Source organism: Cebus imitator, unplaced genomic scaffold (assembly GCF_001604975.1).
Source record: "Cebus imitator isolate Cc_AM_T3 unplaced genomic scaffold, Cebus_imitator-1.0 Scaffold76, whole genome shotgun sequence".
Taxonomy (NCBI): Eukaryota; Metazoa; Chordata; class Mammalia; order Primates; family Cebidae; genus Cebus; species Cebus imitator.
The window spans coordinates 9028164-9055951 of record NW_016107391.1 but is presented as its reverse complement, the minus strand read 5'-3'; the positions used below and the strand labels follow the sequence as shown (position 1 = coordinate 9055951).

Sequence of the window (27788 nt, the reverse complement as noted above, 5' to 3'; positions counted from 1 at the left end):
AGATATTCCTTGGTACTGCCTTCTCTGCATCCCGTTAGTTTTGATACAAAATAGTCTTTTTCATTGCTTTTGAGACCATTGGTAGTTTTCCTTTTTAAATTTCCTCTTTGACCCAATAGATATATCCAGGAATGTTTCTTTAATTATCAGAAAATATAGCCTACAACATCTACTTTTACAAAAATTCAAAGTTTCTTTAGTGATATACTTTTTTATATGTGGGCATATTAAAAAATTTTATGGGACTGATGAAAGGTTTTCTGTATTAAACCAAACTTGTTTATATTATTCAATTTTCCTGTCATCCTGTCTCCTTCGTGTGTACTATTTATATTTTAAATCAAGCTCTTATGTTAATCACTCGTTTTATGTATTTATGTTGTTTGATATAGATCAGCTATTCCACGCTTAGTGCTCGGAACCCTAAATTCCACACTGCCTGATGCCAGCATTCCTGCGTGCATTTTGTTCACCTGTCATCACTGCTCTCACCACTTGAAGGGCAACCTTTTATTATCACTTTGTGTTTCTTGGAAAGAAGTTGTTGCTAGTTTTCCTTCTTTTCTTTTTAAACCCAATCTGCTCATCTCTGCTTATCTCTGCTTTTAATTGGAGAATTCAGTCATATTTGGTGTAATGAGATGTTCACTTCTCAACTACCGATTTCAAACAACATTGTCTGTATCCTCTCTTATCACAATCAAGTGAAGTTCTGAGTATTTTTACTTCCCCTTTCTGCATACTCCCTATTTTATTTTTCACTCTGTCACTCAGCCTGGAGTGCAGTGGCATGATCTCGACTTACTGCAGCCTCCACCTTCTGGGCTCAAGCAGTTCTGCCTCAGCCGATCAAGTAGCTAGGACTACAGGTGCGTCATCACGCCTGGCTCATTACTGTATTTTTTTTGTAGAGACGTGGTTTTGCTAGGTTGCCTTGGCTGGTCTCGAACTTCTGAGCTCAAGTAATCCTCCTGCCTCAGCCTCCCAAAGTGCTAGGATTACAGGTATGAGCCACTGCACCTGGTTCCTGCTCTTATGTTTAGTTACAGCTTGGTATCAGAATTTATCTTTATTGTCTCTCTCCTAATTGAAATGTCCTCCCCGAGCACTTATTGCACATTTCCAGAGAGTCTCTCTGCACCCATTTTACTTTTAACCTTACCACTATCTCTGTCCACCTTGATGTCTCCAATCTGGGTCATTTGATGTTTGTCTAGTATCTTTCCTTAGGTGTGGCCCATGAGTGACAGGCTCCCTGAGTTCCTCCCTACTGATATATCCTTCTTTTGTCCTGACAGGTAAATGACGTCTTGCTTGGGAATAGAACTCTTGGAGCATGTAGATATGATTCCACGGTCTTCCAGCTACTATTGCAGGTGAGAAGTCCACTGTCAATTTGATTAATTTTTCTTAAAATTTGGAGTTCCGGAACTTTATCACTAGTGAAGAGATGTGTCATTTCTCATCACTTTAGCCAGGGACTTGTAGATCCCTTTTAATCTACAAGATTAAGTTTCTTTAACTTGGATATTTTATTGGAAACTTATCTTTTCTTCCCACTTCACGTCTCAACCTCTTCATGGGTTTTCTCTGTGATTTGAGAGAGCTTTTTCTTTTTCTTTTTTAAAGACAGAGTCTTGCTCTGTGTAGAGTGCAGTGGCACCGTCTTGGCTCAATGCAACCTCTGCCCCCTGGGTTCATGTGATTTTCCTGCCTCCTGAGTAGCTGAGACTACAGGTGTGCACCATCAAGCCCAGCTTATTTTTAATATATATGGGGGTTTCACTAGGTTGGCCAGGCTGCTCTCAAACTCCTGACCTTGGGTGATCTGCCTGCTTTGGCCTCCCAAAGTGCTGGGATTACAGGCATGAGCCACCACAACTGGTCACATTTTTGAACACATCTATTGCAGTTTTAAACTGGGAAATCATTTTTGTTGTTTTTCTCGTGGCCCTTGAATTTTCTGAAATGCTTTCTCATTTTTTGTGGTATTTCTGGCAACTATATTTATTTGGGCTGGTACTCTGTTCTGAGTGACCTTTATTCTGGCGTCCAGGCTCTCTGATAGGTTATTACTACTTTTTGTCAGCTCACTGGGCCTAAGAATGGTTGGCAGCATCCCCTGAGTGACAATGGCCTCAGCATATAGAAACTGAAGTCATGAGTGGTGCAGAGGCGCAGGTAGGTGGTCAGTCCCTGGAGGAAGGTCCTCCAGACCCTGGTCTATCTGCCCTCTTGCCAGTATTGGTCCCAGAGGGTTCTGGAGGGGAGTTAGCTCCATTTGCGGTTCTTCTCACCTGGGGTTCTGAGAGAGAGAGAGAGAGACCCAATCTCCAGAAGGATCCATTATATGTAATGAGTTAACTTTTCTGCTGTGCACCCAGAATGGTTCTATGCACCAACTTTGGGATAATTGAGAAAACAGGTATTCAAATCACTTTTTATAAGGCTCAGTCCTCTTACGATGGGCAAGGCTTGGCAGGGCAGACTCAAGTTTCTTAAGTCAGGGTTGCTATTGACCTTTCCTGGCTGATGGGGGAAGGAGTTCCACGGATGTCGAGCCCAGGCTCTACCCGAGGGAGTGCTAGATGTTTGGGCTCCAGGACCACATTGTCCAGGGTGGACCAGGTAAATTATGGAACTTTTCTATATTAACACACTGTAAGCACTTAGTAAGTGGGCTTTTGTTTATGGATGTAATTGATGCTGCCTCTCCTCCTTCACTGGCCAACATCTTCTGCTTGCTTTGACGCTATTCTCCAACCTCCCTTCTTACTTTTAGACCCCAGAGCCTCATTCTGTTGGGACCCAGGAGCTATTGGCTTGAGAGAGGCAAGATGTGGGGACTGGGTGCCACGTTCTGGGTGTTGTGAAGCCAGACTCCTATTCATCATCATCACTGCTGTCTTTAATTGCCTGGGAGGGGCATTGGGCTGAGGCTGCTTCCTACTCTCTCCTTGAGCCTTTATGGATGTATTTGGGATAAATGTAATCCGCCACCTGGGGAAGCAGGAGATTCTTATTTTATAGAGTGAGAGTTCTTCTCTCAATGGAGTGTGGGCATCTGCCTCCATGTGCTCAACATACCTGGAGGCTTGGTTGGGACTTGTGCACGTCCCCCCAGCTCAGGACCCACACTTGATCATGTGACTTGTCATAGGACAGCTTAGCCGGCAGAGGGTCCACACCTATGGACTTGAAAAAAAATAGTGACAAGTTGGTCATCATTGTTGTAAGAGCTGACATGATGGTATTTCTGAGTGTTGTATGCATGGGCTCACTCCTGGGTGAGGGAAAAGCCAGTCTAGGAGTCTTGCCAATGGTCCCATTTGGGAACCCAGGGCAGAAGCTTCGCCTCTGGCTTTTTTCTCAGAGGTGTAAAATTAGTTGTCGATAATGTTCCTTATTTTCCTGCATGTTTTACTTAAAGGAACCTGGACCAACATGGCAAAAGTCTGAACACAGAGGCTTTAAGTGTGTCACTCAGGAACCAGCTCCAGGGTTCCCTCCCTCTTCCTGGAAGCCTTATACCCTCAGCATCCTTCCCTAGACTACTTTGTGGCCTGGATTCTAGCCTAGATTCTGGTGAGTTGGTCCTTCCTCCTAGGTTATCTTTCCTTCTGGGTCATCTGAGGTGGACTTTGAGATCATCCATTATCACCCCTCTCAATCTTTGTTCTACTCTAAGCAGTTTCTATCTTGCACAGCTTTTGACTGGCGCCTCTGGGACTCAGACTATAGCATCAGCAGACATGCTTTTTTTAACTGCAATACTGCTATCCCCTGATGACACAGCTTCTCCTATGGCTCTGTCAAATGAAAGCTGTTTTCTACTTCTTATAATATAGATTACCCACTCAAAAACTCCATTCTATAATGCTCGCGTCACTAGACTATGGCTCCCTGCTCCTCTTCTTGGTCAACATTCTAGTCACTCCCTTTGCTCACTGTCGTCCTCTCTACCCCTCACTTGGTCACTAAGTTTGGTGCCTTCAAATCCACGTGGAAGATTCATCCAAAGCCCTCCTTTCTTAGTTCCTTCTTGGTTTCAATGATCTTTTCTTCCTCCCTACCTCAGCCACCATAACTTACACTTGGTTTTATTTCACCCACCTATATTCTAGTATTCTAGTCTTTCCATTGGGGTGGTGGGGCTGGGGGAGGGAGAAAAACTGCATCATCTCTGCCTCCATTGGTCAAAACTTTTCTAAAAAAGTAAGTTTTACCAAGTTTCTGACTTTATGCCAAATTCAGAGATCATTTTGTAATCCTCCTATGTGACATTTCGGTAAGATTCCACATGATTAACTCTACCCTTACCTCATGTGGCCTCCCACTGCCCTGGCTTCTCCTCTTCATTCTGCTTTCAACTTTGACCTTTGATCATCTTCTCTCTTTCTACATCCTTTTACTGGCATGTCACGGCTTCTAATAACCACCTGTACCCTGATGACGCTAGAATTCATTCATCTGTTGATGATCTCAACCTAATGTATGCAGAATTAAACTCTTTTTTCCACCCTGCTGAAATATATCTCTTCTCCAGTCATCACCATCTTTAAAGTCTCCCTTTTCTATCTTGCTTTAATTTAAAACTCTTATCCCCTAAGCCTTAAGTAGACGCTGTTTTTATTTTCATATCCCAAGTCCTTTGTGGCCTCCAGCAACCTATATTTGCTCCTGCCAGCTTCTCTTCATTCACCAAAGGCTTTAGCACTGGACATTGTCTTCCTCTATCCAGAACTTCCTAACCCATCAGTAATGATACCACCTTAACAACACATTCTTCTCCAGCTATTCTGTTAATTTTTACTCTTCATAGCAAAAATTCCCTAAAGTTTGGACTTCAGCTACTCTCTCTCCTTTCTACTTAACCTTCTCCCATTGGATTTCATACTCTTATTCTGAGGTGGTGTGGAGCAGGAGTCTGGAGAACTTAAACCAAAAATCAGTCAAATTCAGGACAACTTTTCACAGTCTCAGTCTCACTTTTTCACAATTTTTCACCTGTGCTGAGGAGCAAGGCTATAGCAGGGAAGAGACCTGATCCTGGTGAACAAGCTCTAGGATTAAGGGCAAATCAGAGGCAGGCTGAGTCCTACAGAAGCTTCAACGCAGTTTCTACTCTCTGCCTAGCAGAGGAAAGTGTAATTTTCTATATAGAGCATTTGGCATTAAAAAATTACTAGGCATTCTATGACTGAACAATATAATGATGTAATACCTGAAATAAGAACTTAATGAAAAGGTTGACTAGAAATAAAATATAGGTTGACAGAACATGTTCCAGATTGAAGTAGAAAGAGACATGTGGGATGCAAAGAAAAGTCCTAACTTTCTTTTAAGCAGAGTTTCCAAAGAAGAGGTGAGAGAGAAAAAGAGGCAGAACATTTGAAAAAAATAATGGCTGACATTTTTTCAATCTGATGAAAGATATCAATACACATATTCTTTGTAAATTCCAAATCATAATAAATACAAAGAATACCATATGCACACACATCATAAACTGCTAAAGACCACAGAGAAGAATAATACAGTACCTTCAAAATAACAACAATAAGACTGACCACTGACCTATCAACAAAAATAACTGAAGATAATGAAACAATACCTTAGATATCTTAAAATGCTGAAAGGAAAGAACTGCCAACATAAAATTCTATACCCAGTGAAAAAAAGAATGTAAAGATATTTATTTGTTGTTTTAGAGGCAGAGTCTACCTGTGTCACCCAGGCTGGTGCAATCTCAGCGCACTACAACCTCTGCCTCCTGGGTTCAAGTGATTCTCCTGCCTCAGCCTCCTGAGTAGCTGGGATTACAGGTGTGTGCCACCATGCCTGGCTAATTTTTGTATTTTTAGTAGAGATGGGGTTTCACCCTGTTAGCCAAGCAGGTCTCAAACTCCTGAACTCAAGTGATCCATCTGCCTCAGCCTCCCAAAGTGCTGAGATTATAGGCGTGAACCACTGCGCCTGGCCTGAGAAACAGAAAGTAAAGGTATTTGAAAAGAAAAACTGAGAACCTGTTGCCAACAGATGTCCAATCAAAGTTGTGTTAGAACTATTCAGGAATAAATGGCAAATGTGTGGGTGAATATAAGTTAATGTCCTGTGGGGTTAAATTACATATAGAGTTAAAATTCATTACCACAACAATGCAAAAGTAGGGGTGAAGGGGGTTGAAGGAGTTAAAGTGTTTTAAGGTTCTAGCATTATTGGTGATATGAAGTAACAGTTTGTATGAGACTGTATGGATGCAGTAACACATGTTATAATGACTATGATGTTAACAGCATAAAAGAGTACATTGTCAACAATAGAAAAAAATGTTTGCCAAATCCACAAGAAAGCAACATAAACAGGTAGGTCAAAAAAAGTAATATAGTAGACCACAATCAACCATATAATTAATTACATTAAATATAAATGGATCAAATATTCCAAGTAAAAGACTAAGATGATTAAACTAGATAAAAACTACACATGGCTTTATAAAAGAGCACCTAACATAGAAAGATTGAAAGTAAAAGGATGGAAAAAATATACCATGTGAACACTAATAAAATAAATCTGATTTAGCTATACTAGAGTTAGACAATAGATTTTCAGGCAAGCAGCATTACCAGAGATAAAGAGGGATATTTTGTAAGAATAAAAGGAAAATGATAGAACTTTGAGAAATAAAGCTACAACCATAGTGGAAGACGTTAACGCATCTCTTTGCAGCTGATGGACTAAACAGACAAGAAAATCATCAAGGATAGAAGATCTGAACAACACAATGAACCAAGTAGACATAATCGACACATATATAGAATATTGTATGTAACATCAGCATGCACATTCTTTTAAAGTGCACATGGAACATTTACCAAAATTGATCATAAGCTCAGTCATAAAACAAGCTTCAATAAATCTCAAAGGACTGACATTACAGATTATGTTCTCTGGTCAGGGGAATCAATAACAAAGAGACAGACAGTTAGAACATGTCCCATTGTATTTGCCAAGAGAAACACGACCCTACTTATTTCCAACTTTCTTCATATAACAAGCCTTTACTGGGGAAACTGAGCATTGTTGAAAAGATCCAATTCTGCTGACAGGTCTCACTTTAAATTTATACCCACAATTCTTAAGTGGTCCTTCACTGTTGCCCAGCAATCCTATCATATTTGCCTGGCCAGTTCAGTCTCATGTTCAACTTTTACCTATCTCTTCAAACCTCCAGCCTTGACCGAGACAAAGCAACTCAAAAAGAAGTTAATCTAACTACCACCCATTGTACCACCTATATGTACTTGGGCTTGAATGTAAAATGTTCCATTTCCTCCTATTATAATGAAAGAATGTGATTTTATCTGGGGCTAGATATCCACTTGTGTGCTTTGGATTTCATTGAGTCCTGCCTAGAGTCAATGCAGGATGAGGATACAGGAAAGAAAGAAGAATTGTGGAAGCAGTTATTCTCAGTGGTGTACAATGCTGTAATGTCAGCTACTTTAAAAAAGTTCTTTTGGCATTCCCTTCCAGACACTGACTCATTTGTTTACATTTACTCCCCTTTATAGCAAAACCCTTCCATATGATTGCCTGTATTCACCATCTCCATTTCCTCACCTATGATTCTAACTTGAATACACTCCAGCAGGCTTGCATTCCACCATTATCCTATCTGTTCTTGCCAAGGTGATCCGTGACTCTATGCTACCCAATCCAATGGTCAGTTCCCATTCTTCATAAAATACACATGCTCATCACAGCATAACTCTCCCTTGAAACACACTCTTCTCTTAGCTTCAGGAATCTCTCTCTTCCTCCTAATTTTTTTCCTACCTTTCACGTTACTCATCCCTGGTCTCCTTTGTTGGTTTCTTCTCTCCTTACTGATCTTTAAATGTTGGAGTGTCAGGCCTCCAACCTAGACCTCTTCTCTGTCTATACCACCTCTTGGTGATTTCATCCAGTTTTGTGGATTAATACAGTTCATATGGTGACAATACCCAAAGAGGTATCTCTAGCTTAGGCCTCTCCTTTGACTCCAGCAGTTTATCTAACTGCTTACTTGATTTCTCTACTTACACATCTAATAGCATTTTAAACTTAAATCACCCCCACATCTTCTCCCTGCCTTGCCCAAAGTAGTTTCATACTGCTGCAGAAACCAGTTACTGGAGATTTGATGGCTTTAATCAACACACATTTATTCTCTTACAGCTCTGGAGACCAGAAAGCCAAAATCAATATAAACTGGTGCCCCTTCTAGAGGCTCTATGGCAGAGTATGTTTCCATGCCTTTTTTCCAGTCTCCAGAGCTGCATTTCCTTTATCCCTTGGCTTCTGGCCCCTTCCTCCCATCTTCAAAGCCAGCAATACAGCATCTTGTTTCAGTTCTCACATTGCCTTTTTAACCTATGCACTCAAATTTTTCTTTACCTCCCTCTTATGAGGACATTTGTGATTGCATTTAGGGTCCATCCAGGTAATCCAGGATAATCTCATTTAAAAATCCTCAATTTAAACACATCTACAATCTAAGGTGACATCCACAGGTTCTGCAGATTAAGATGTGGACATTTTGAGGGCTATTATTTAGTCTACCATCCACTGTAAAAGGCATCACCCTTCTACAGTTGCTTAAAAGACACCTCTAACTTGAATCCTTTTTCTCTCAAGCCTTATATTCAATCTATCAGAAAATCTTTCAGGCTTCCCGTTTAAAATATGTCGAGAAATGGATCATTTCTCACCACCCCCACTGCTGTTGACTGCTGTTGTCATCTCTTGCCCGGATTATATCAGACCAGATCTTGCTCTGTCACATAGGCTGGAGTGCAGTGGCATGATCTCGGCTCACTGCAACCACCACCTTCCGGGTTCAAGCAATTCTCCTGCCTCAGCCTCCCGAGTAGCTGGGATTACAGGGGCCTGCAACCATACTTGGCTAATTTTTTTTGTATTTTTAGTAGAGATGGAGTTTCACCATGTTGGCTAGGCCAGTCTTAAGCTCCTGACCTCACAATGTGTTGGGATTACAGGCGTGAGCCACAGCACCTGGCCCGTTTGTTTTTAACACAGCCACCAGGTTGATTCTTTAAAGATATAAGTCAGATTGGATCAATCCCTTGATGAAAGCCCTTCTGTGACTTTCTTACTGAAATGTCCTTACTTTGGGCTTTGTTCTAGGTCCTGACTGGCCTTCGAGGCCCTGAGTAAGTCGACCCTACCCCTCATCACTGTGCCTGCTCTCAGAGTCTCGGTCCTACTTGGCATTTCATTCATCTCGAGGGAGAAGGCCAACTGAAAATAGTCTTCCTGTTCCCCTTTTGCTTTGAACTGGGTTTTTCATAGCCCTTATTACTTATAGTTCTCTCAAATTCTGATTTATGGTCTGTTCCCCAGCTAGAATATGAGTTCTAGGGACATTATTGCTCATTCATGGCTGTTTCCCTACATAGTAGACAATAAATACTTAATGAATAATTACACATGAATCTTTTATCCCTTCAGTCTGACCACCTGGCATAGGAGCTGGGGAGTGAGCAGGAAGCAAAGAAGAATGTGGCAGGCTGTGCCCCAGAATTGGAATTTTTCTTCACTGTATTAAAGAAGTGTACCTGCAGGACTTTCTGGGCTTGGATGTCGACCACAAGGACTCTGCTCAGTGCTGGCTGGGCCACGTAGATGTACCGGTTCCGGATGTTGATTGCAGACGCCCACTGGCAGGGCTGGGTTGCATTTTGTTCTCTTTGAGGACAGATCTCTTCCTGCAAAGGGGATATAGGCTGTTATGAGTCTTCTTAATCGCCCTTTCCCTTCAGCATCTCTGCATACCCTCTCCCCTGAGCCTTCCCCGCCTCTTAGAATCCTTTGGATCCTCCGAACAGGGCACCCAAACCCTCCCACCTCACCAACTTCTCACTTAACACTCCTTTCAACTTTCAGGGCCAAAACTCCCTTTGCACCCTCTCAGTTAGCAGCTTCCAGATCCAGGTTCTTCTACTCTGTACGCTGCCTTCTCCCTGTGCTCATCCTCATTTAAAAAACCTCTGTTTATGGCCAAACTTCTGAAAGAGTTGCCTACATTCTTTCTCTACTTCCTCACCTCTCGCATGCTCCTTAACCCTCTGGCTTTAGTCCTCAGAGCTGACGTTGTTCTCCCCAAGGTCAGTTTGGATTCCTTACTCATTACATTAAAACTGTGTTGACTCTTCCTCTGTTCCCTGCCCTGTATCCTCCCTCAGCAGCTGATCCTCTGTTGCTGGACTGCTCGGTGTGCCGATCCCCACATGCTGATGTGCCCAGGGTTCACCCCTAAGTTTCTTTCTTCTCTAAAATCCACCTCCTTGTTAATCTCATTAAAACCTGTGGTTTAAATACAGTCCATGTGCTCACAACTCCCAATTCCTACCTTTGGCTCAGGCCTCCTCCCTGAACTTGACTTGAATAACCAACTGCCTAGCTCCACTGGGTTGTGTAATGTGCAACTTAAACTTAGACGTTCAAAATCAGCTCTTTAATTTTACTTCCTAATCCTGCTCATTCTGTGGAAAACCTGGCAGTTCTGCTGTTTTACTTCCATAGGCCAAAAACTTACAATCTAGTGAAGTGAGGCCATCTTTGATGCCTCTAATGTAGGCCCCAACCAATGTCTCACAAGTCATTCCAGCTTTACCTTCAAAATATATCCAGAAATAGGCTCTGATCATTTCTGCTCCATCAACCTGGCTCAAACCACATTACCTGCCACTCAGGTGACTGCTATAGCATCCGGATATGCCCCTGGATTCTACCCAAGCCTCCCAACCTGTTCCTGACACAGCAGCCACAGGGATCATCGTAAAATTCAAGTCAGATCATGTGACTCCTCTTTCTCAACTTCCCCTCCACTCCCAATAACATTCTTTCTTGCTCAGAATAAAATCCCAAGTCTTTCCTACAAGGCTGTCTTCATTTGGTTTTGTTTTCTCTCTTACCCATCTGACTCCACGCCATGGGCATGCTCACCACTCCTCAATCATGCTGCTCTCCTGCCCAGGGCCTTTGCCTTGGCTGTTCCTTTTGTTTGGAATGTTCTTCCCCAGGTATCTACAGGGTTTATTCTCTCATTATTTCCTTCAGGCCTCTGCTTAGTGTCACCTTTCCGGGAGGCCTTCTCTGAACTCGTCTATCTCAGCCCTCCTTGTACCCCTTACTCTTACCGGCTGCATTTTGCACTTACCACTTGACTTTCTGCATTCATCTACCTGGGCACAGTCTTTCCTCCTTCACTAGATTGTAAGTTCCTTGAGGGCAGGGTCTTTGGTTCACTGCTATATGCTTAGCACCTAGTACAGTGCCTGGCACAGAGTCGGTGCTTAAAATATATTTGTTGACGAAATAAATGAGTGAAAAAGGGGACCTTTTTTTCCCTTGTCTTAAATGACATGTATCATGGTTTTCCTTATGACAGTGGCCCAACTCTCAGTCTTTTCTGTGGTTCCTCTTAGTCTATCCCTGAACTGTTGGTGACCCCTGGGTTCCGTTCTAGATGCCTATCTCAAATTACTTGCATATGCCCTTTGGCCAACACTCAGACACTGGTGGTACCCAGATCTGTCTTTATCTCAGAACCTACTTCTCCGGCTCCCACTTTCTCTCATGCCACCCTCATTTCTTTCCTAGGTGACTGCAATAGTTTTGAGACCAGTCTCTCTCCATTTACTCTTGTTCTCATATTTAACCCTTATATAACCCCAATATGCATATGAGACATCTGCAGCTTAGAAAGGCTGGGTAACTTTTCTAAAGCTACTTAGTCTACAGCGGTGGGTTTTGAACCCACGTCTGCCTCACTCTGAAGCCTATGCCTTAATCTGTGACACCATGCTGCTTCCTTCTGGAAAAGTGTACATCTCAGCCAGCAGAGAGGCCTGACATGGGATGCATCAACCTCCTACTCACCAGCCCTTCAGGAAGAGGCTTGGCCCTTTGTAACCCTTGTTAGGTGTTTGGGCATTTTCTAGATGCAAAAATCGTTCTTTGGGATTGTTCCCCAGCTCACCAGTCTTACGTTGCCTGAAACACCTTTAGGACCTCTCTTACTGTGTCTTGTGTCTAGCTTCTTATCCAGGAAAACTTAATCCTGGTTAGGATTTGAGAGATTCCCTCCAAGTTACAGGTTAGGTTATGACAAATATATGAGAAATTTGTGCCAGTGTGATGGAGTGCAATTATTTAAACCTAATTGCTAAAACTCTTTCTAACTGGCTTCATAGCTGTTATTAATATATGGAAGGAACATTGATGGGAAATAACACTTCTTAAAAATAATTAACTCAAATGAAATAGCCTGGAAAATAGCTTTTCCCAAAGCCACAAATGTGAGAAATGGAACAGCCTGAGATATACCAATAGCCAGCACAGCAATGCTTTAGGAACTTGCCTGGGCCAAGCCCACTTCCTCCATGGGCTCCAAGCCCATAACTATCCACTGAGTGAATTGTGCACACTTATTTCATTGCGCACAACTAAGGACATACTGTCTATATCCTCCAAGGGGAAGGCATATGGGGGACCAAGATGACCCTTTGGGATTCAACACGATAGTCCTATCCTCAAGGAGCTCAGGGTATCCCACAAGGCCAACTGGGAAACAAGCCAGAGGAACAGAGGCCTAGTGTGGGGACCACAGCCCTGGGGGCAGCCTCCTGACAGCTGGGTCTTAAGACTATCCTGGAAGGGCTTTCCTGGATCCGCCATAGCAATCCTCTCTCCTGCCTCTGCCCTGAATGTTCCATCATTATTTTCTACCTGGCCTTAGTTCCCTGAAGGCCACTGAGAAAACACCTGTTTGGCAACTGTCTGTTCATATTGCTGTCTCCATCGTTTGTGAATTTCTGGAGGCCAGGAACCCATTTGTACACTGCCTGGGCTTCAGAGGCTCAGTGCAGAGAAGTGGCTGCTGGATGAAGGAATGAGGGTTTTAAATTATTGGCCTCATCTAGTCCCCTCTTTGCCTTGGAAATAATTTGGAACTACACCACATATAGCAAATGGAATTTTAGAAATTAAATGGCATGCATAGTTAAAGATGGACTTTTAGGATTTTGCATGTGTATGATGTAGAAGCTGCCCCAGGCACAGATACTTACATAGCTCATGAAAATCTTCTCTGTGGGTTTCAGGTGCCTCTGGATCTCACAGTCCACAGGATGGATGACGATGATGCCGTCGTCGGAGAAGACGTAGAACATGTTTCCCACGCTGAGGCCTGGGAGAAGCAAATGGAATGAGCATGCTCCTCCAAGCAGTCGGACCCCAGGCAGGGTCACACACAGCATCAAACACACAAGAAACCGGCCATGTGGATGGATCTGGGTCACACGCAGCATTGAACACACAAGAAACCGGCCATGTGGATGCATCTGGGTCACATGCAGCATTGAACGCACAAGAAACCGGCCATGTGGATGCATCTGGGTCACACGCAGTATTGAACACACAAGAAACCGGCCATGTGGATGGATCTGGGTCACACGCAGCATTGAACACACAAGAACAAGCAGTGGGCTCCTAGGCAGGGTCACGCGCAGCATTGAACGCACAAGAAGCCAGTCATGTGGATGCATCTGGTGCAGGCAGGAGATGCTATTCCTGGTTGGGGTGGGGTAGAATGAGCAGCCAGCTCTTGGTTGGATGGGTGGAGAAAGGGTCCCCAGGACTATGAATCAGTAAAACATGTCACAGGCTATGTACAGCTACCCTAAGTCATCTAGAGTTCATTACAGGTTTTCAGATAAAAGATAGCCTTGGCTTTGACATACGTTTGACCTTTCCTGTTCTGAACGGGAAAACCTCCCTTGATTGTTTATTTTATATACTAGTCACATCAGAATGGATCAGTGGATGCCAAAGTAGTGAAGGCTTTCATTTGTTTATTTATTTGAGACGGAGTTTTGCTCTCGTTGCCCAGGCTGGAATGCAATGGTGTGATCTCGGCTCACTGCAACCTTCACCTCCCGTGTTCAAGCGATTCTCCTGCCTCAGTCTCCTGAGGCAGGTGCCACCACGCCCAGCTAATTTTGTATTTTTAGTAGAGACAGGGTTTCTCTATGTTGGTCAGACTGGTCTTGAACTCCTGACCTCAGGTGATCCACCTGCCTTGGCCTCCCAAAATGCTGGGATTACAGGCGCGAGCCACTGCCTGTAATAATAAATTCATTTTATTTTTTAAACCCATGTATGTGTAGTGTCACTTCCTAGAATGTGAAGTCCTAAGAATGCTGCCCATTGCCCAAACTCCATCCTGGCTGCGCTGGCCAACCCATCTTTCCAGATAGCTCGCTGTCACTTCTGCCCCTCAACCCTTGTCATTTATCTGTGGCACCCCATGCCAGGCAGCAGAGCCTACACCCTGGTCATGCCCCCCTGCCTCCCCCGACCCCGGCCCATGGCTGTGGCTGTCTGGGGAGAAGGTCCATGCAAACTGGCCAAAAAGGGGCCTTGGGGACCAGCTAGTTCAGCCTCCTTATTTTAAAGACGACAAACTGAGTGGTCCAAGGAGGGAACAGGGCTTGGCTGAGGCCACTTGTCTCTGTGCCAGAGCTGGGGCTAGACCATAGGGCCTGCCTTCTTGCCTCTGTCACTCGTTCTGTCTCTATAAAGGGGGAGCAAGGTACAAAGATATGTAAGGTCCAGAGCTCTCCTTCCCTCTTTCCTTCTCCCTTCCTGTTTCCTCCCGACTTCCTCTCATTTCCCTCTCCTCTTCACTTCCTTTCTTCATTTCTTTTAAATCTAGAACATTAAGATCTCTATGAATTCTAGGGTAATTAAATATGTGAAAAAATCTCTTTTCTAGCTTGCTTTTTTTTTTTTTTTTTTCTTAGCATGCTGAGAAAACTGGTACGCTGGGTTAATGGACTATCTGGGCAAGTTTTTAGTGAGTTAGAAAACAATGCAACAGGAATCACTGTTTTACTTCTTTGCAACAACTCTGCAAGTAGTTTTCTGGACCTTAGGTCCTTGGCAACACAGAGGCACTAATGCGAGTGGCCCTTGCTATTGAACAAGGGCCTGACTCTATGATAAACCTCAGCCCCTCTGGGGTCTGTGCCGAGACAGGCTCCAGGCAGGAGGGCTCCTACCACCAGGAGCAGCTGGAACCCAGCTGCCAATACCAGGGAGTACCCAGCTAGCTCTTCATAAGCACTCCCTGAGGAATCTGGGGTGCTGGGCAGCCTGTTTCTTGATAGCCAGATGAAGCTTACCACCTGCCAAGAGTCTGGTCTTAGCTCCACAGCATCTCCGTGTTTGGAGCCAGCACTCCAGCACACACCTGCTCTGATCCCATCTATCTCACCCACAACAGGCACTTCTCTACTGTACACTGCCACAGACTCCAGGGACAGCCTCCCAGGGTTGCTTGGAAAATCGGTAGCTGGAAGAACCAACATAAGATTGAAAGCATAATAGAGTCCACATGGGGTATGTGGCTGTAGCTACATTCTGGGCTGGGCACAGCAGTGCCTTGACCTTGCTCATGGTCGGCCCTGGAAAATGAGGCTCAATAAACAGTCATTCAACAAGTAATTGACTTCGCGGAATACCCAGCCTCATGATCCGGCTCCCTGGAAGGTTCTGTCTGACTGTAGCTTCTGCCAAGGGGGCCAGAAGGAGCCGTTTCTGCTTTTGTCTGCCCTCATCATCTCATTTCTCCTGCTGAGACTTGAATGTGCCCTGAGGCCTGCGTGATCAGTGACTGTTGCTATTGACAGCAGTTTCTCATTTTCCGGGATCTGCTTTTGTTTTGTTCCTAGACTTATCATGTTGGCTTTAGCGCCTGACGTTCAAGAAATTGTTCTGAGTATGTGTCTGCATGTGTACGCCAGGCTGTAGGTAACACCGTGTGAAGTTCTTGAGGAAAAAATGAGATGGGAAATGTCTTAGTTTTCAAACAGGGAGATTTTGTGCTTAACCTGTCAATCACATGGTACCTCCTGCTGCCCACTGAGCTGGAGAATGAGTTGCCACAAGGGGATTTGGACTCAGATCTGGTTGTGGAGACACTGTGGGGACTGGGACCCGGGCATGCACCTGCATCCACACAGTGACTCAGGCTCTGCCACCAGCTCCCACACATGCCCACTATATTTTGAACCATATGAAATTGTCAATATTAGACCATTTTTGATGCACAAAAATAGCAATTTCATATGGCTCAACTTACTAAAGTTTTGTTTGATAAATATGTTTCTGAAAATAGATACATTTAAAAATAAACATTGACAGAAATCATGGCAGGTTTTGCTATTGAACAAGGGCCTGACTCTATGATAAACCTCAGCATTTCCTCAATCAAAGCATATTTAAGGTACAGCTACTATCCAGTAGGGATCTACAACTTTGACTTTCTTAAACCACACAAGATAAACGAAGCACTAAACCCAACACCAGTCAGCTACTGGAAAAAAGTTTAAGGCCCAGATCTGACCAGGAACCCTGCCAACTGTTCTGCTTCAGCAGACGTTACAGCCACTTTTAATGAAAGCTTTGCATTAAAAAATTTCTCATTAAAGACATGAGTATGTTTTAAATTTGATTCAATGCATAGGCCACTGGAATTTGACATTGACTGCCTGCTACCATCTGATGTGGCACATAGGCCCTCCTTGTACGGCTGCCTTGTGTGTGGGAAAGCTGATGGCAGTTCACAGAAAGATGGCCTGTCACAGAACCACACACACGTATGATCACAGGCATGACGCAGAACAACGACGCTTGGTACCTTCCTCTCGCCACAGGATGTTTGCAACTGCAGCAGCAGAGAATGAGGAAAGCAGGAATGTGATTTAGGGAAGGAAAAAGAAGAAAGCAGTGTCTAAACCTTTAGTGATTCCATTTATGAAGATCCTGGTACCTAGTCCATCACTTACAGAATCTGCACCACTCACTGCCCTGGGAACAGTACCTTGTGGGGAGCTCTGGACATGAACAAATGCTTTCAAAACAAATCCCTTTTGATTCCTCAGCGAATCTTTGAAATCATGCCCTAGGACCACAGAAGCCAATGGGATTTCCCACATTCTATGGATGATCAAAAGAGTAAGCAACGTCTCTTCCAGATTTCCTGGACCACCACCAGAAGTGACTTTCAGCTAGGACTCTCCTAGGATGACCACGTGAAATACTTCTGCTTATCTGCTTTGTTGAAAGTGGTTTGGCTTGGAGTCTCTGACCATGATCAACACCCATGTCCATGAAATCACAACTGCAAGCCTACCTGGGGAGCGTGGTTATGAGGAGAGCACATTTAGCACAGCGATGGGCCAGATCCCTAGTATAAAGGCTACCACACTCCCAACCGTGTGCGGTGTGCATGTGTGCACACCATTGTGCACACAGCGGCCCAGGTTCTGGGCTGCTGGGGGGTGTCAGTACCACAGTGGATAGTATAACAGATTTTGTGGATGAGGGGGAGAGGTTCAGAGCATACAGCAAGTAAAAAACAGAGCTGGGACTCAAATATTTGGGTTTCCTTGTGTTCCTGGGCTCTGTCTGCTGTCCAGGGAGTTTCCCTGTCTGTTTCCAGAGTAGTCTATGTTGCTAGGGAAGGTATGCTCACCTCTGGGTGCCCTCCAATTCCAGCTTTATGCACAGAGGGATGGATATGAGGCTTACCCCTGTCTTCATGGGCTCATGGTTGGCAGCTGTGGCCCTGGGCAATCGGTGCCCTCCCTTGCTACCCAGTACCTCCCAGCCAGCTCAGTGAGAAGCATAAAGGCAAGTGTCGACTCACGGGTCTTTCTAGCCGAGTCTTCAATGAAGAGGGAGGAGATATCTTCATCCACACCCACTTCATTTTTGGCAATGCAGGTGTACGCCCCTGTGTCTTCATATCGAACGCTGCTGATGTGGAGTTCACTCCCATTGGCTGCAGAAAGGACAGTGCTCAGGGTGGACTGCTCAGCCAGAGACCCCCTCACTTCCCCATTTCCTTCACAGGGCTATTAAGAGTGTTAGGGCTGCCATGCCCCTGGGCAGCCAGCAGCTCTGATCATACATCCAGAAAAGGCTGGCACAGCTGAAATGCACTGAGGGTGAGCTGGGCCCGAGTGACAACTTCTCATCATTGCTCTCAGAAAACCCAAAAAGACCTGTGTGAGCACAGATAACAGGGAAATTTGGGGAGCCATCTGTTCACGCCTAACCTGCCTGACTTAGAAACAAATTACACCTCTCATTTCCATTCCTGGAATCTCAGCTTGATTTGGATGGGAATATCACAGACATCTACCAAAGGCAGTTCTTACCTAAAAGGGAGAGCTGTTTAGACATCTGGGTTGAGACATCCACGCCGTTTTTCAGCCAAGTGATTCTGGGCATGGGAATGCCCTCCGCATGGCATCTTAGGCTGGCTGCCACTCCGGGCTCCTGTGCCTGGCTCTCTGGATAGACACGGATGACGGGTGGCACTGTGGGTGAGAGTCAGTGCTGGTGAGAAAGAGGCGGCCCTGACCTGGGCCTGGGTCTGTAGCCCAGCCTGTGACCCTGCTCTGGAGGGGTGAACCCAAGAGGTGACTGGAGTTTTCTATTTAACCAGCTTAAAATAATCCTGTCCAGCAACTCAAGCTCTAAAAGAAAGAGATGTAAAATAGATTGCAGATAATAAACATGTCAGGCGTTGTACCCTATAATTCATGGCTTTTTCATCATTATTCTAAATATGATCAGAAGGTCGTCCTAATATTTAATGCTGCTCAGCTGCTACATGTAAAGAACAGCAGCCACTGAAATTTCTGAATGAATAAAATGAATAAAATTTAGATATATTCTCTTTCTGTTATCAGAAAGTCAATGGATAGGGGTTAATTTCTTAGAGGAAATATATCACAGAGCATTTATGGGACTGACCAGCAGGGCTCCTGTTCTGAGGAAGTCCATTTATTTTCCAGCAGGTCATTTTCATTTCTCTACTTCCCAACCCCTGGAACATGGGTGAAAGGCCAGGTGTGCCCTCCTCGGCTCACAGTGACTCAGCCATGGGCCCTGACAGTTAAGTTTAGGGCTGGGGGTGTGACCCTGCCCACTAACCAGATGAGCATGGGTGGGCAAGGCTCCAGCACCCTACACAAGGCTCTGGCCCTTCCTACCCAGGCCAGCGGTGGGGAGGGGCCTGGAAGAAGCAGTGAGAGTGAAATTGAGGGTTCTTCTTTATCCATACCTTTTTACTTTACACTCTTTCAAAAAAGATTTGTGAGATGTAAACATACCTGCATATTAAACTAAAACACAAACACACTGCTCTTGGAGATGGGGGAGTGGATTCTTCTTGAAGTGGACAACTACATTTTCCTAGAGTTATCTGGAAGCCCCTGTTGTTCAATAAAAGAAAGCACCCCAGTACTTTAGAACAGAGAGGATTTTTCTTGGGACCAGAGCATAGAATAAATTGGTACTTGTGTAGAAAAAGGTGATAGTGTGGGTCCTGGGACCCCAGCGGGATGGGCAGAGGACAAAAGAAAAACTCCATTGCCTCACTGTGAGACATGAGCTCTGTAGCTCCTGCCACAACTCCTCAGGGGCTGCTCCTCATTCCTTCAAGTCAATCTGAGTTTCAAGTCTTTCCTTGATCCGTGGGACACAGTTGGGGGCAGAGGTGAAAGCTAAATGGACAACCGCCAAGGGAAACAATCCCATCCTCCAGTGGCCCAGAGCTGTTTCAATATCATGAGCTCTGAGCACCCAATGCCAAAACACACAGAGACCCAGAACAATAAAGTCCAAGTCCTTGCCTCAGTTTTTATTTGTTTGAAGCTCTAGGGGAGAGTGCCAGGGAGTGGCAGAAAAGCCTGTCACAGGTCAGGCCCCTAGGGTCACACACCAGGGATGGAGGAGGTCCATAGAGCTCCAGTGGAGGCATGTCTGGAGGACTGCTTCCAACATAAATGTGTAGCTCTCTTCTCTGACTCCCGTTTGATCCAAAGAGGAAAGGTAGAAACTTTCCTGCACCTGCCTTTGGTAGAGGGAGGAGTGAGGTTCCCTTTGAACAGATAGAGTTTTCATTAGCATTCAGGAACATGGAGATAAAACTTGGGGGACCAGGAGTCCTGGCCTGGGGGGTGGTTGGAGAAGGGGATAGAGCCACCAGGGTTCTAGAATAGGAATGACCAGGACCTGGAGATCTTACTAGATCACTGTCTATACCTGGCAACCACAGAGTAAACTTAAAGAAAGTAGAAGAAGAATCAATGCAGACAGAAACAAAAATGAATGAATCAACCAGAAAGCTGAAGAACAGAACTGGTAAAGAAATTTAAGAGCTGTTTGTAAAAACCAACAAAGCAGCCAAATTCCTGGCAAGTTTGATCAATGAAAAAAATAGAAAACACAGAGGGGATTAAAAAATATGAGAATACTGTATTCAGTTATTGGCAATAAATGTAAAAGTCTCAATGAAATGGATTAAAAGGAAGCTTTAGGCCAGGTGTGGCCTATTATCTCAGCAGTTTGGGAGGCTGAGGCGGGTAGATCCCTTGAGCCCATGTGTTCAAGACCAGACTGGGCAGCATGGCAAACCCCATCTCTAGTAAACATTCAAACAGTAGCTAGGTGTGGTGGCACACACCTGTGGTCCCAGCTCCTGAGGAGGCTGAGGTGGGAGGACCCCTTGAGCCCGGGAGGCTGAGGCTGTAGTGATCTGTGATCACTACACTCCAGTCTGGGGATGACAGAGCAAGAACCTCTCTCAGATAATAAAAACAAAACAGGAAACTTGAAAGTACCAACACTGAATTAAGGAGAGAACATTTAAAACTACTGTAAAGTACTACTAACCCGAAAGACACTGTGACGGGTTTTTTTCAGAAAATTCCTTCATTCATTTAAGGAATGAATAATTCCTAGGGCATAGACCAGGGAAGATGCTCCAAATTACATCACGAAGGCAGCATAACCTGGATGCCAAAACCCGGCAGATAATGCAAAAAAGACTACAGACTGATCTCATTTAGGACGCGATACACCAAAATTCCAAGTAAAATATCGACAAGTCAAATCTAGCTTGGTATTGACAGAACACACCGTGAGCAAGTGTAATACATTTCAATGGCTAACTATTACGAAATCTACCATTAATCATTCCAAAGTCAAAGAGAAAAGCCATTTGATTCTCTTGCTAGACACCAGAAGGACCTTTGAAAAAAGCTCAAAATCAATTTCTTGGGGAAAACCCCTCAATAAAATAGGAACGGAATGATATTTTCTTCGTGCAATGAAGAATATCTCTATAAAAAGAAGAAACAGCACCATTCTTTTTCAAGTGGTGAAACATTAATTTGGGAAGAAAGAAAAAGGACAAAGGAAGGGAGGCAATACCAGACTCTCAATGTCATGCTGGATGCTGTAAATGGAAGGTAAGAAATGAGAGGTACAAATAGTAAAGCAATGGAGAAAAATGGTATGTGGCTACATCCAGGTAACGTGCCAGTAAAGTCGTAAGGATTAATTGGTGCATAAAGAGGCCAGTACCAAAACATACAAAATTAATAGCTTGCGTATACACCAGTAATGACTACACAGAGAAAACAAAACCTCACTGATGACATTAAAAAAGGCTTCGCTAATTGGAGAGAGATGTTCTTGGGTAGAAAGACTTAATATTGTTAGGAAATAAACTTAAAATTAGGCCATATGTTTAATCTAACTCCAAATAAAAAATCAGTTGGGAGTCCAGGCAGGGTGGCTCACGTCTGTAATCCCAGCACTTTGGGAGGCTGAGGTGGGTGGATCGCTTGCGTCCAGGAGTTTGAGACCAGCTTGGGCAACATGGTAAAACCCTGATTCTACCCAAAATATAAAAAACTAGCCAAATGTGGTGGCATGCACCTGTAATCCCAGCTACTTTGGGAGGCTGAGGTTGGAGGACTGCTTGATCCTGGGAAATTGAGGCTGCAGTGAGCTGAGATCATGCTATTGCATTCCAACCTGGGCAACTGAGGGAGACCCTGTCTCAAAAAATAAAAATCAATTAGTAGGGTTTGACAAAACAATTCTGAATTTAGAAGAAAAAATATGCAAGAACATCTGAGGAAATTTTGAAAAAGGACAGTGATTGTCATTTTGCTATACTGGATATTACAAAGTTTGACAATATCAAATGTTGCAAAGTGGGGTGGAGGGAGAGAGGACCGAGGAAGAGCTGTGGGCATTCTCTTCTGAGTGTGGCCCTATCTTAATGATCCTGATGCATTTTACAAAACTCTGTCAATTCAATGCTTGCAGCCAAAGTTTATTAAATACCAGCCACGTGTCAGGCATGCCACACACAGCAGTGAGTGACACAGCCTCAGGCTCTACCCTCATGGAGCTTTTTGTCTGGGGGAGGTGATTCAAGAATTAACCACGAGTGAGATAATCACTTCCAGAGAGAGCTTGGGGAGGATGGGGACAGTGGTCCCAAAAAAACTGTCCCCCTAGGGAGCAGGCTTCACCCTCTCACCTCAGTCAGGAAGTGCTTCCTGCTCTCTGTGGTGCCTGTCCTTTAACTGGTGGTAGACTTGTCCAGTGAACTGGAAACTCAAGGAATGAGCTTGCCTCTGTATGGTGGGTGGTAGACCGACCCCTCAGTGAGGTGGCTGGCACCAGCGCTCCACTGGCCTGTGCCTCAGTACTGGCCTCTGATAGGAATCCCGCAGACCTACATGAATGGCATGGTGGGCAGGCGGGGGGAGCTTGGTAAAGCATGATGCTGGGCTCACCCCCAGTGTGATGGGGCGGGAGGATCTGCATTTACCTAACAGGTTCCAGAAAAGTCCCTGAGTCACTCCTGACTTGGAAGCTCTCCCAGACCAATTCAGGGCTAATTTTGAACTGAAGTACATGGCAGTGTTCTAGAACAAAATGAGACCTGACTGCAAGTCAAGGGTGTGGAATGAATCATTCACTTAAAAATACACGACTAAATGCAAGACACCTGGGTCTCCATTGGTAGCGCAAAGAGATGGCTCACATGTGCTTAGAGTGAGAGGCACCCTCTGCTGGTCTTGAGGTTTTTTGAGCTGAAGTGGGCAGGATGACTCCCTCCCGGCTTCCAGCCCTTCAGCAGGACTAAAGAGGGGGCCTCAGATCTGCCTGCTTCACCTCCAATGCCCCTGTGTCTCCCCAGTGTTGCCCCAACTCTCTACTGGGGATCATTACACCTCTTCTCCTCCTGCCCCTTATCCTGAATCATGCCAATCTCCACAAGAAGCCCAGGCCTCTGGGGCATTCCTCCTCCCCAGAACCTTCTGTTGTACCTTCTGGAACTCATGTTCTGTCATTAACATCTCACACATCCTCAGACTTCTCTGAGTCCTCCTTCACCCTCTTGCTCTGATGGAAACCTGGCTTCATCCTGAGGACGCAGCTTCTCCCGCAGCAGCTTCAGAGGGGGCCTCTTTCTCTTGGTACCAACAGGCTGGGAGGTGGGGTGGGCACCCTTCTCCTGGGCTCTCGCTGCCACTTCCAGACCATTCTCGTGTCATGCCTACCTCCTACCAGAGCTCAGACATAGCTCTCACGCCTCTCACTCCTGCATCCTGGTCCCCCTTTCTACTAGATTTTTCCTGCTAGCCCATACAATGCTTTTATTTCTCCTTTCTTGAAAAAAAAAAAAAAAAAGCCCTTCTCTTTATCCCAGTTTCTCTCTGAACTATGCCCCATTTTTCTCCTTGAGAACAAAGTGTTGTCCACACTCAAAGTTAGAGCCAGCCCTTGGCAGCTCCGTGCCAGAACTCTGGATCCAGCCTCCCGCCAGGAGGACGGAACCATGTGGGCAGGGAGGGTCTCTGTGGGTCTGTGAAGTTCCTGGGGCACTGCCAGGGAAAGGCGGAGACCAAGCTCTCTGCCAGCAACGTGGGAGACATCCAGCTCTTTCCTTTGGCCCTGATCTCCTCTTTTCCTTTTGTGTTAATCCACACATTAAAAATAATGTGAAATTAATATATCCTAGGCACACACATTCATTTTCTCTCTTTCCTTTGAGATAGAGTTTCCCTCTATTGGCCAGGCTAGAGGGCAGCGACACTATCTCGGCTCACTGCAAACTTCACCTCCTGGGTTCAAGCGATTCCCATGTCTCAGCCTCCTGAGTAGCTGGGATTACAGGCACCTGCCACCACACATGGCTAATTTTTGAATTTTTTATAGAGCCAGGGATTCACCACGTTGGCCAGGCTGGCTTCGAACTCCTGGGCTCAAGAGATCCACTGGCCTCAAACTCCCAAAGTGCTGTGATTACAGGTGTGAGCCATCACACTGACCTCATTTTCTCTTAAATTTGAAAACCTTCAAGTGAAAACATTTTGCATCCATAACGCAAAATCCCATTGTCTTTGGGAAACACCAACCATTCCCAAGGTGAAAGGCAGCATAAATATATCCTTAAGAGGCAGTCACAAAAGTACCATGCGGGAGTAATAAACAGATTCAGGAGATTATTATTGTGTTTTTAGGAATGAATCGCTACTTTTCTGAACTGTGGGGAGGTCGAGGGTGTTTGTAATTTAATGGATTAATCATTTATGTCTCAATTTCTTGCTCCTTCCTATGAAAGCAATGCAAGAGGTTTACACAAAGTTATAAATCATGTCAGTGCTTGGGCCGCATCTCTGGGAGGTCTGGGTTATGGGTAAGTTATACTAATAATTTGAGAGAGGAAGTAGTTGCCTGAAACAGTTTTTTTAGTCAACCGAATCAGGGCAGAGGCACGGAAGGGGAAGTCCCAGAAGGTGGCGGCCCTGCCTCTGCATGGGGTCCTGCCCCCACTGCTGGGAGTGTGGCAGCTCCAGGGAGAAAGCAGCAGCCTATATTCAATTCTTGGCTTGAACATTTTCTCTGGGTCTTCATTTTCCAATCTGTATAAGGGGAAGGAGGCTCTCTGAGGAGCCACCAGCTCTGACCATCTGTGTTCACCAACTATGGCTAAATTTGGCTTGAGCTACACCAACAATCACCCCGTGTCTGCCCTACCTTGGACTTTGAATGTATCATCTGCCAGGCATTTCTCAAGCATTATATACTTATTTCATCAGACCAGGTTGAGACAGCCAGCAGTGTGCCCTAGAGGTCAGAGTACGGGCTCTGGGTCCAGGTCAACACCCATCAGTTGTGTGACCCCAGGCAAGTAACCTTCTTTAGCAACTCATCCATGAAGTGGGTTAAGATACATGGATGGGAGGGTCCATGTAAAGGGCTGAGCACAGAGACTGACTGAGGCAAGTGCTGGGAAAACCCTGGCTGCTATAATCAGGAGGCAGTTAATTCTTCAGCTTCTGGGACTCCTGGCAATACAGGGGCCTGTGAGAGTCAAGGAAAACCTTCCAAGCCTCAGTTTCTACCCCGGCTTGGCTAAGATGAGGCTCATCGGGCCTCTTGAGGATGGAGATGGGCACAAGCCCTTGTCGGAGGAAACAGAGCCTCCTAATTGAACAAGTGATATGGTTCCATACCACCTGGAAGGAGTGGTGGACTTCAGTTTCTGCTCTCGCTGGAGCCAGAGGCCACAGCGGCTTAGCAGCACCATGTTGCCTAAGGGGCATGCTCCACGCTGCACGGCCTGTAGGAGCCCCAGCTGCCGGGCATGATTGGCCTGAATGGCTCACGCCCTTGGTACTTGGATTCGTTTCACCTGTGGAGGCTGTGGGTGCAGCCAAATATGAAAACTGGTCGAAAGATTTTGCCCTTTCCACACTGTTCCCCTTTACTTATAAGAGATGAAATATTGAGGTTAGATATTTCTTTAAAAAGGCAGAATACAGGAGGGGACAAGGGTTGATCTGAGCAGCAGTTTGGGGAGGCTTTGAGGGGACGACATGCATGGAGCCATTTACTAACCATTCACCTGCAGGACGTGGGTCTGGAACAGCTGCTCGTGGCCGGAGGCATGGCAGGTGTAATTGCCCATGTGGATGGTGGTCACCTTGGTGATGTACAGGGAGTCATCCTCTCCGAAGTCCTGCACAGGCAAAGAAGACAATGAGACTGGCCTCTTTATTGAGTAGAGTAGAAACCATAGCTGTCTCCTGGTTTTCCAAAAATCCTGCCGCTGGGAGACTGTTCCTTTCTGCCTGTCCCTTGCTCAGCCAGAGCTGCCTGCAGGGCTGAGCCATCCTGGGCAGCAGCAACCCCGTCTCACCTCCACATTGTGGGCCCAGGCCTCCTGGATCCGTGTAAGGCCTTGTGCACCTGGCGCCTCCTCCGTGAGGCCCGGTTTGACCACCTCCCCCAGCACACACCCTCTCAGCTTCAAGCAACTCAGTCCACGTGTCCCCCTATTTACCTGCTGCCTGCTTGTTTTACAGGGGTGTGGCTCACCTGATGAGCAGCTGTTTCCGGAGGGCAGGCTTGTTTAGAGCAGGGGTTAGCAGACTTTCTTAAAGGGCTACCGAAAAGATATTTTTGGCTTCATAGGTAGCACAGTTTCTACCAAATACCCAACTCTGCCATTACAGCATGAAAATAGCCTTCACAACACATACATGAATGAATGTGGCTGTGTTCCAATAAAGTTTTATTTAAAGTTGGTGGCCTGGATTTGGCCCATGGGCTGCAGTTGGCCTGCTTGTGCTTTAGATCCTACCTCAATCCCAGAATGATTTCAGGCAGCTTGCAGAGATCTTGGTAACCCAAGGGAAGGGAAATGGAACTAAGGGGAAAATGGGGCAACAACAACAACAACAGCAACAAACCAGGGCAGGAACATCAAAGAGCACTAGGAAAGGCCGATGCCCGCGGGTTCCACAGGAAATGGCCCAGTAAGCCTCGGCACTGTCATCTCTGCAGCCTCACACGATGGGGTCTTATTGGGCCAGTGCATAGGGGAGGGATGGGCAGGAGGGACTTTTGGCTGCATTGGAGTCCCCTGACAAGCACTGGGCACCAAGCACTTGCCCAGTCAGCTGCATCCCCTTTTGCAAACCTGTGCCCAATGCTGGCCCTTCCAGGTACCAATTACAGACATGCCAGGGATTGGAATTACCCGCTTTCTACAGAGAGCCCTCATCAGGTTGGGCCTTGGCTACCAAACATCTCCCATGATATGGTGCTCAGAGCTGATAGGACAGAGAAGGCTCAGGCTCACTGATGACCAAGGGGGCTGTGCACTGTCATCTGTGGGGACTGATGGGGACTCAGGAGATCCAGGATTTAGCTTGAGTTCTGCCAGTGACCAACGTACCCAGTCTCTGTGGGCACTGGCTTCTCCACCTGTAAGTTGTGGACAATATATACGGCCTGCCTGCCATATGGGGTGTTGGGAGCTCCAGTGAGAAAATGCATGTGGATGTATTTTTGAATGTAGGATGATGATATACGTGGGGATGTTATTTTTCTTGTGTTTATTAGAAGATACGAAACTCCTTTTAACCCCCTGGAGCAAGCACTACATCATCCCTCCTGCCATTCCCTGGCCCTTTCTGAGCTTCCTCTTTCCACAGAAGCACTCTGGTGGCAGGATAGGAGGCCATGGTGGCACGAGGGCTAAAAGCAGCTGAAGGCAGCCCCCGGGTCCTCCGCTGATATTCATGTAAGCTCCTGTCCCCAAATGCCAATGCTCTCCCTTGCTCACACTCCAGGGGGCCCGGCCACCACTGTCCCGAAATTCCTTAAAGACACTTTCTGGGCTGGGTGCAGTGGCTCATGCCTGTAGTCTCAGCACTTTGGGAGGTTGAGGTGGATCACTTGAGGTTGGGAGTTTGAGACCAGCCTGGCCAACATGTGAAACCCTGTCTCTACTAAAACAAAAACCCCAAGTAGGCCCAGTGTGGTGG

The 27788-nt window shown here is 45.6% G+C and overlaps 1 protein-coding gene across 2 annotated transcripts in view; it reads right to left on the bottom strand.

Moving 5' to 3' along the window:
• Positions 1 to 27788, bottom strand: part of FSTL4 (follistatin like 4) — a 425558-nt gene that overhangs the window by 13360 nt on the left and 384410 nt on the right. The window contains exons 8-14 of one of the 2 annotated variants that reach the window (XM_017532416.1): positions 25855 to 25975; positions 18294 to 18455; positions 17780 to 17914; positions 16769 to 16795; positions 13137 to 13255; positions 9621 to 9770; positions 3088 to 3195 (exon numbers count right to left, since the gene is read on the bottom strand). In XM_017532416.1, coding sequence (XP_017387905.1) covers positions 3088 to 3195; positions 9621 to 9770; positions 13137 to 13255; positions 16769 to 16795; positions 17780 to 17914; positions 18294 to 18455; positions 25855 to 25975 — 822 coding nt within the window. The remainder of the gene's footprint in view (positions 1 to 3087; positions 3196 to 9620; positions 9771 to 13136; positions 13256 to 16768; positions 16796 to 17779; positions 17915 to 18293; positions 18456 to 25854; positions 25976 to 27788) is intronic. The other variant, XM_017532418.1, reaches the window with a different exon arrangement.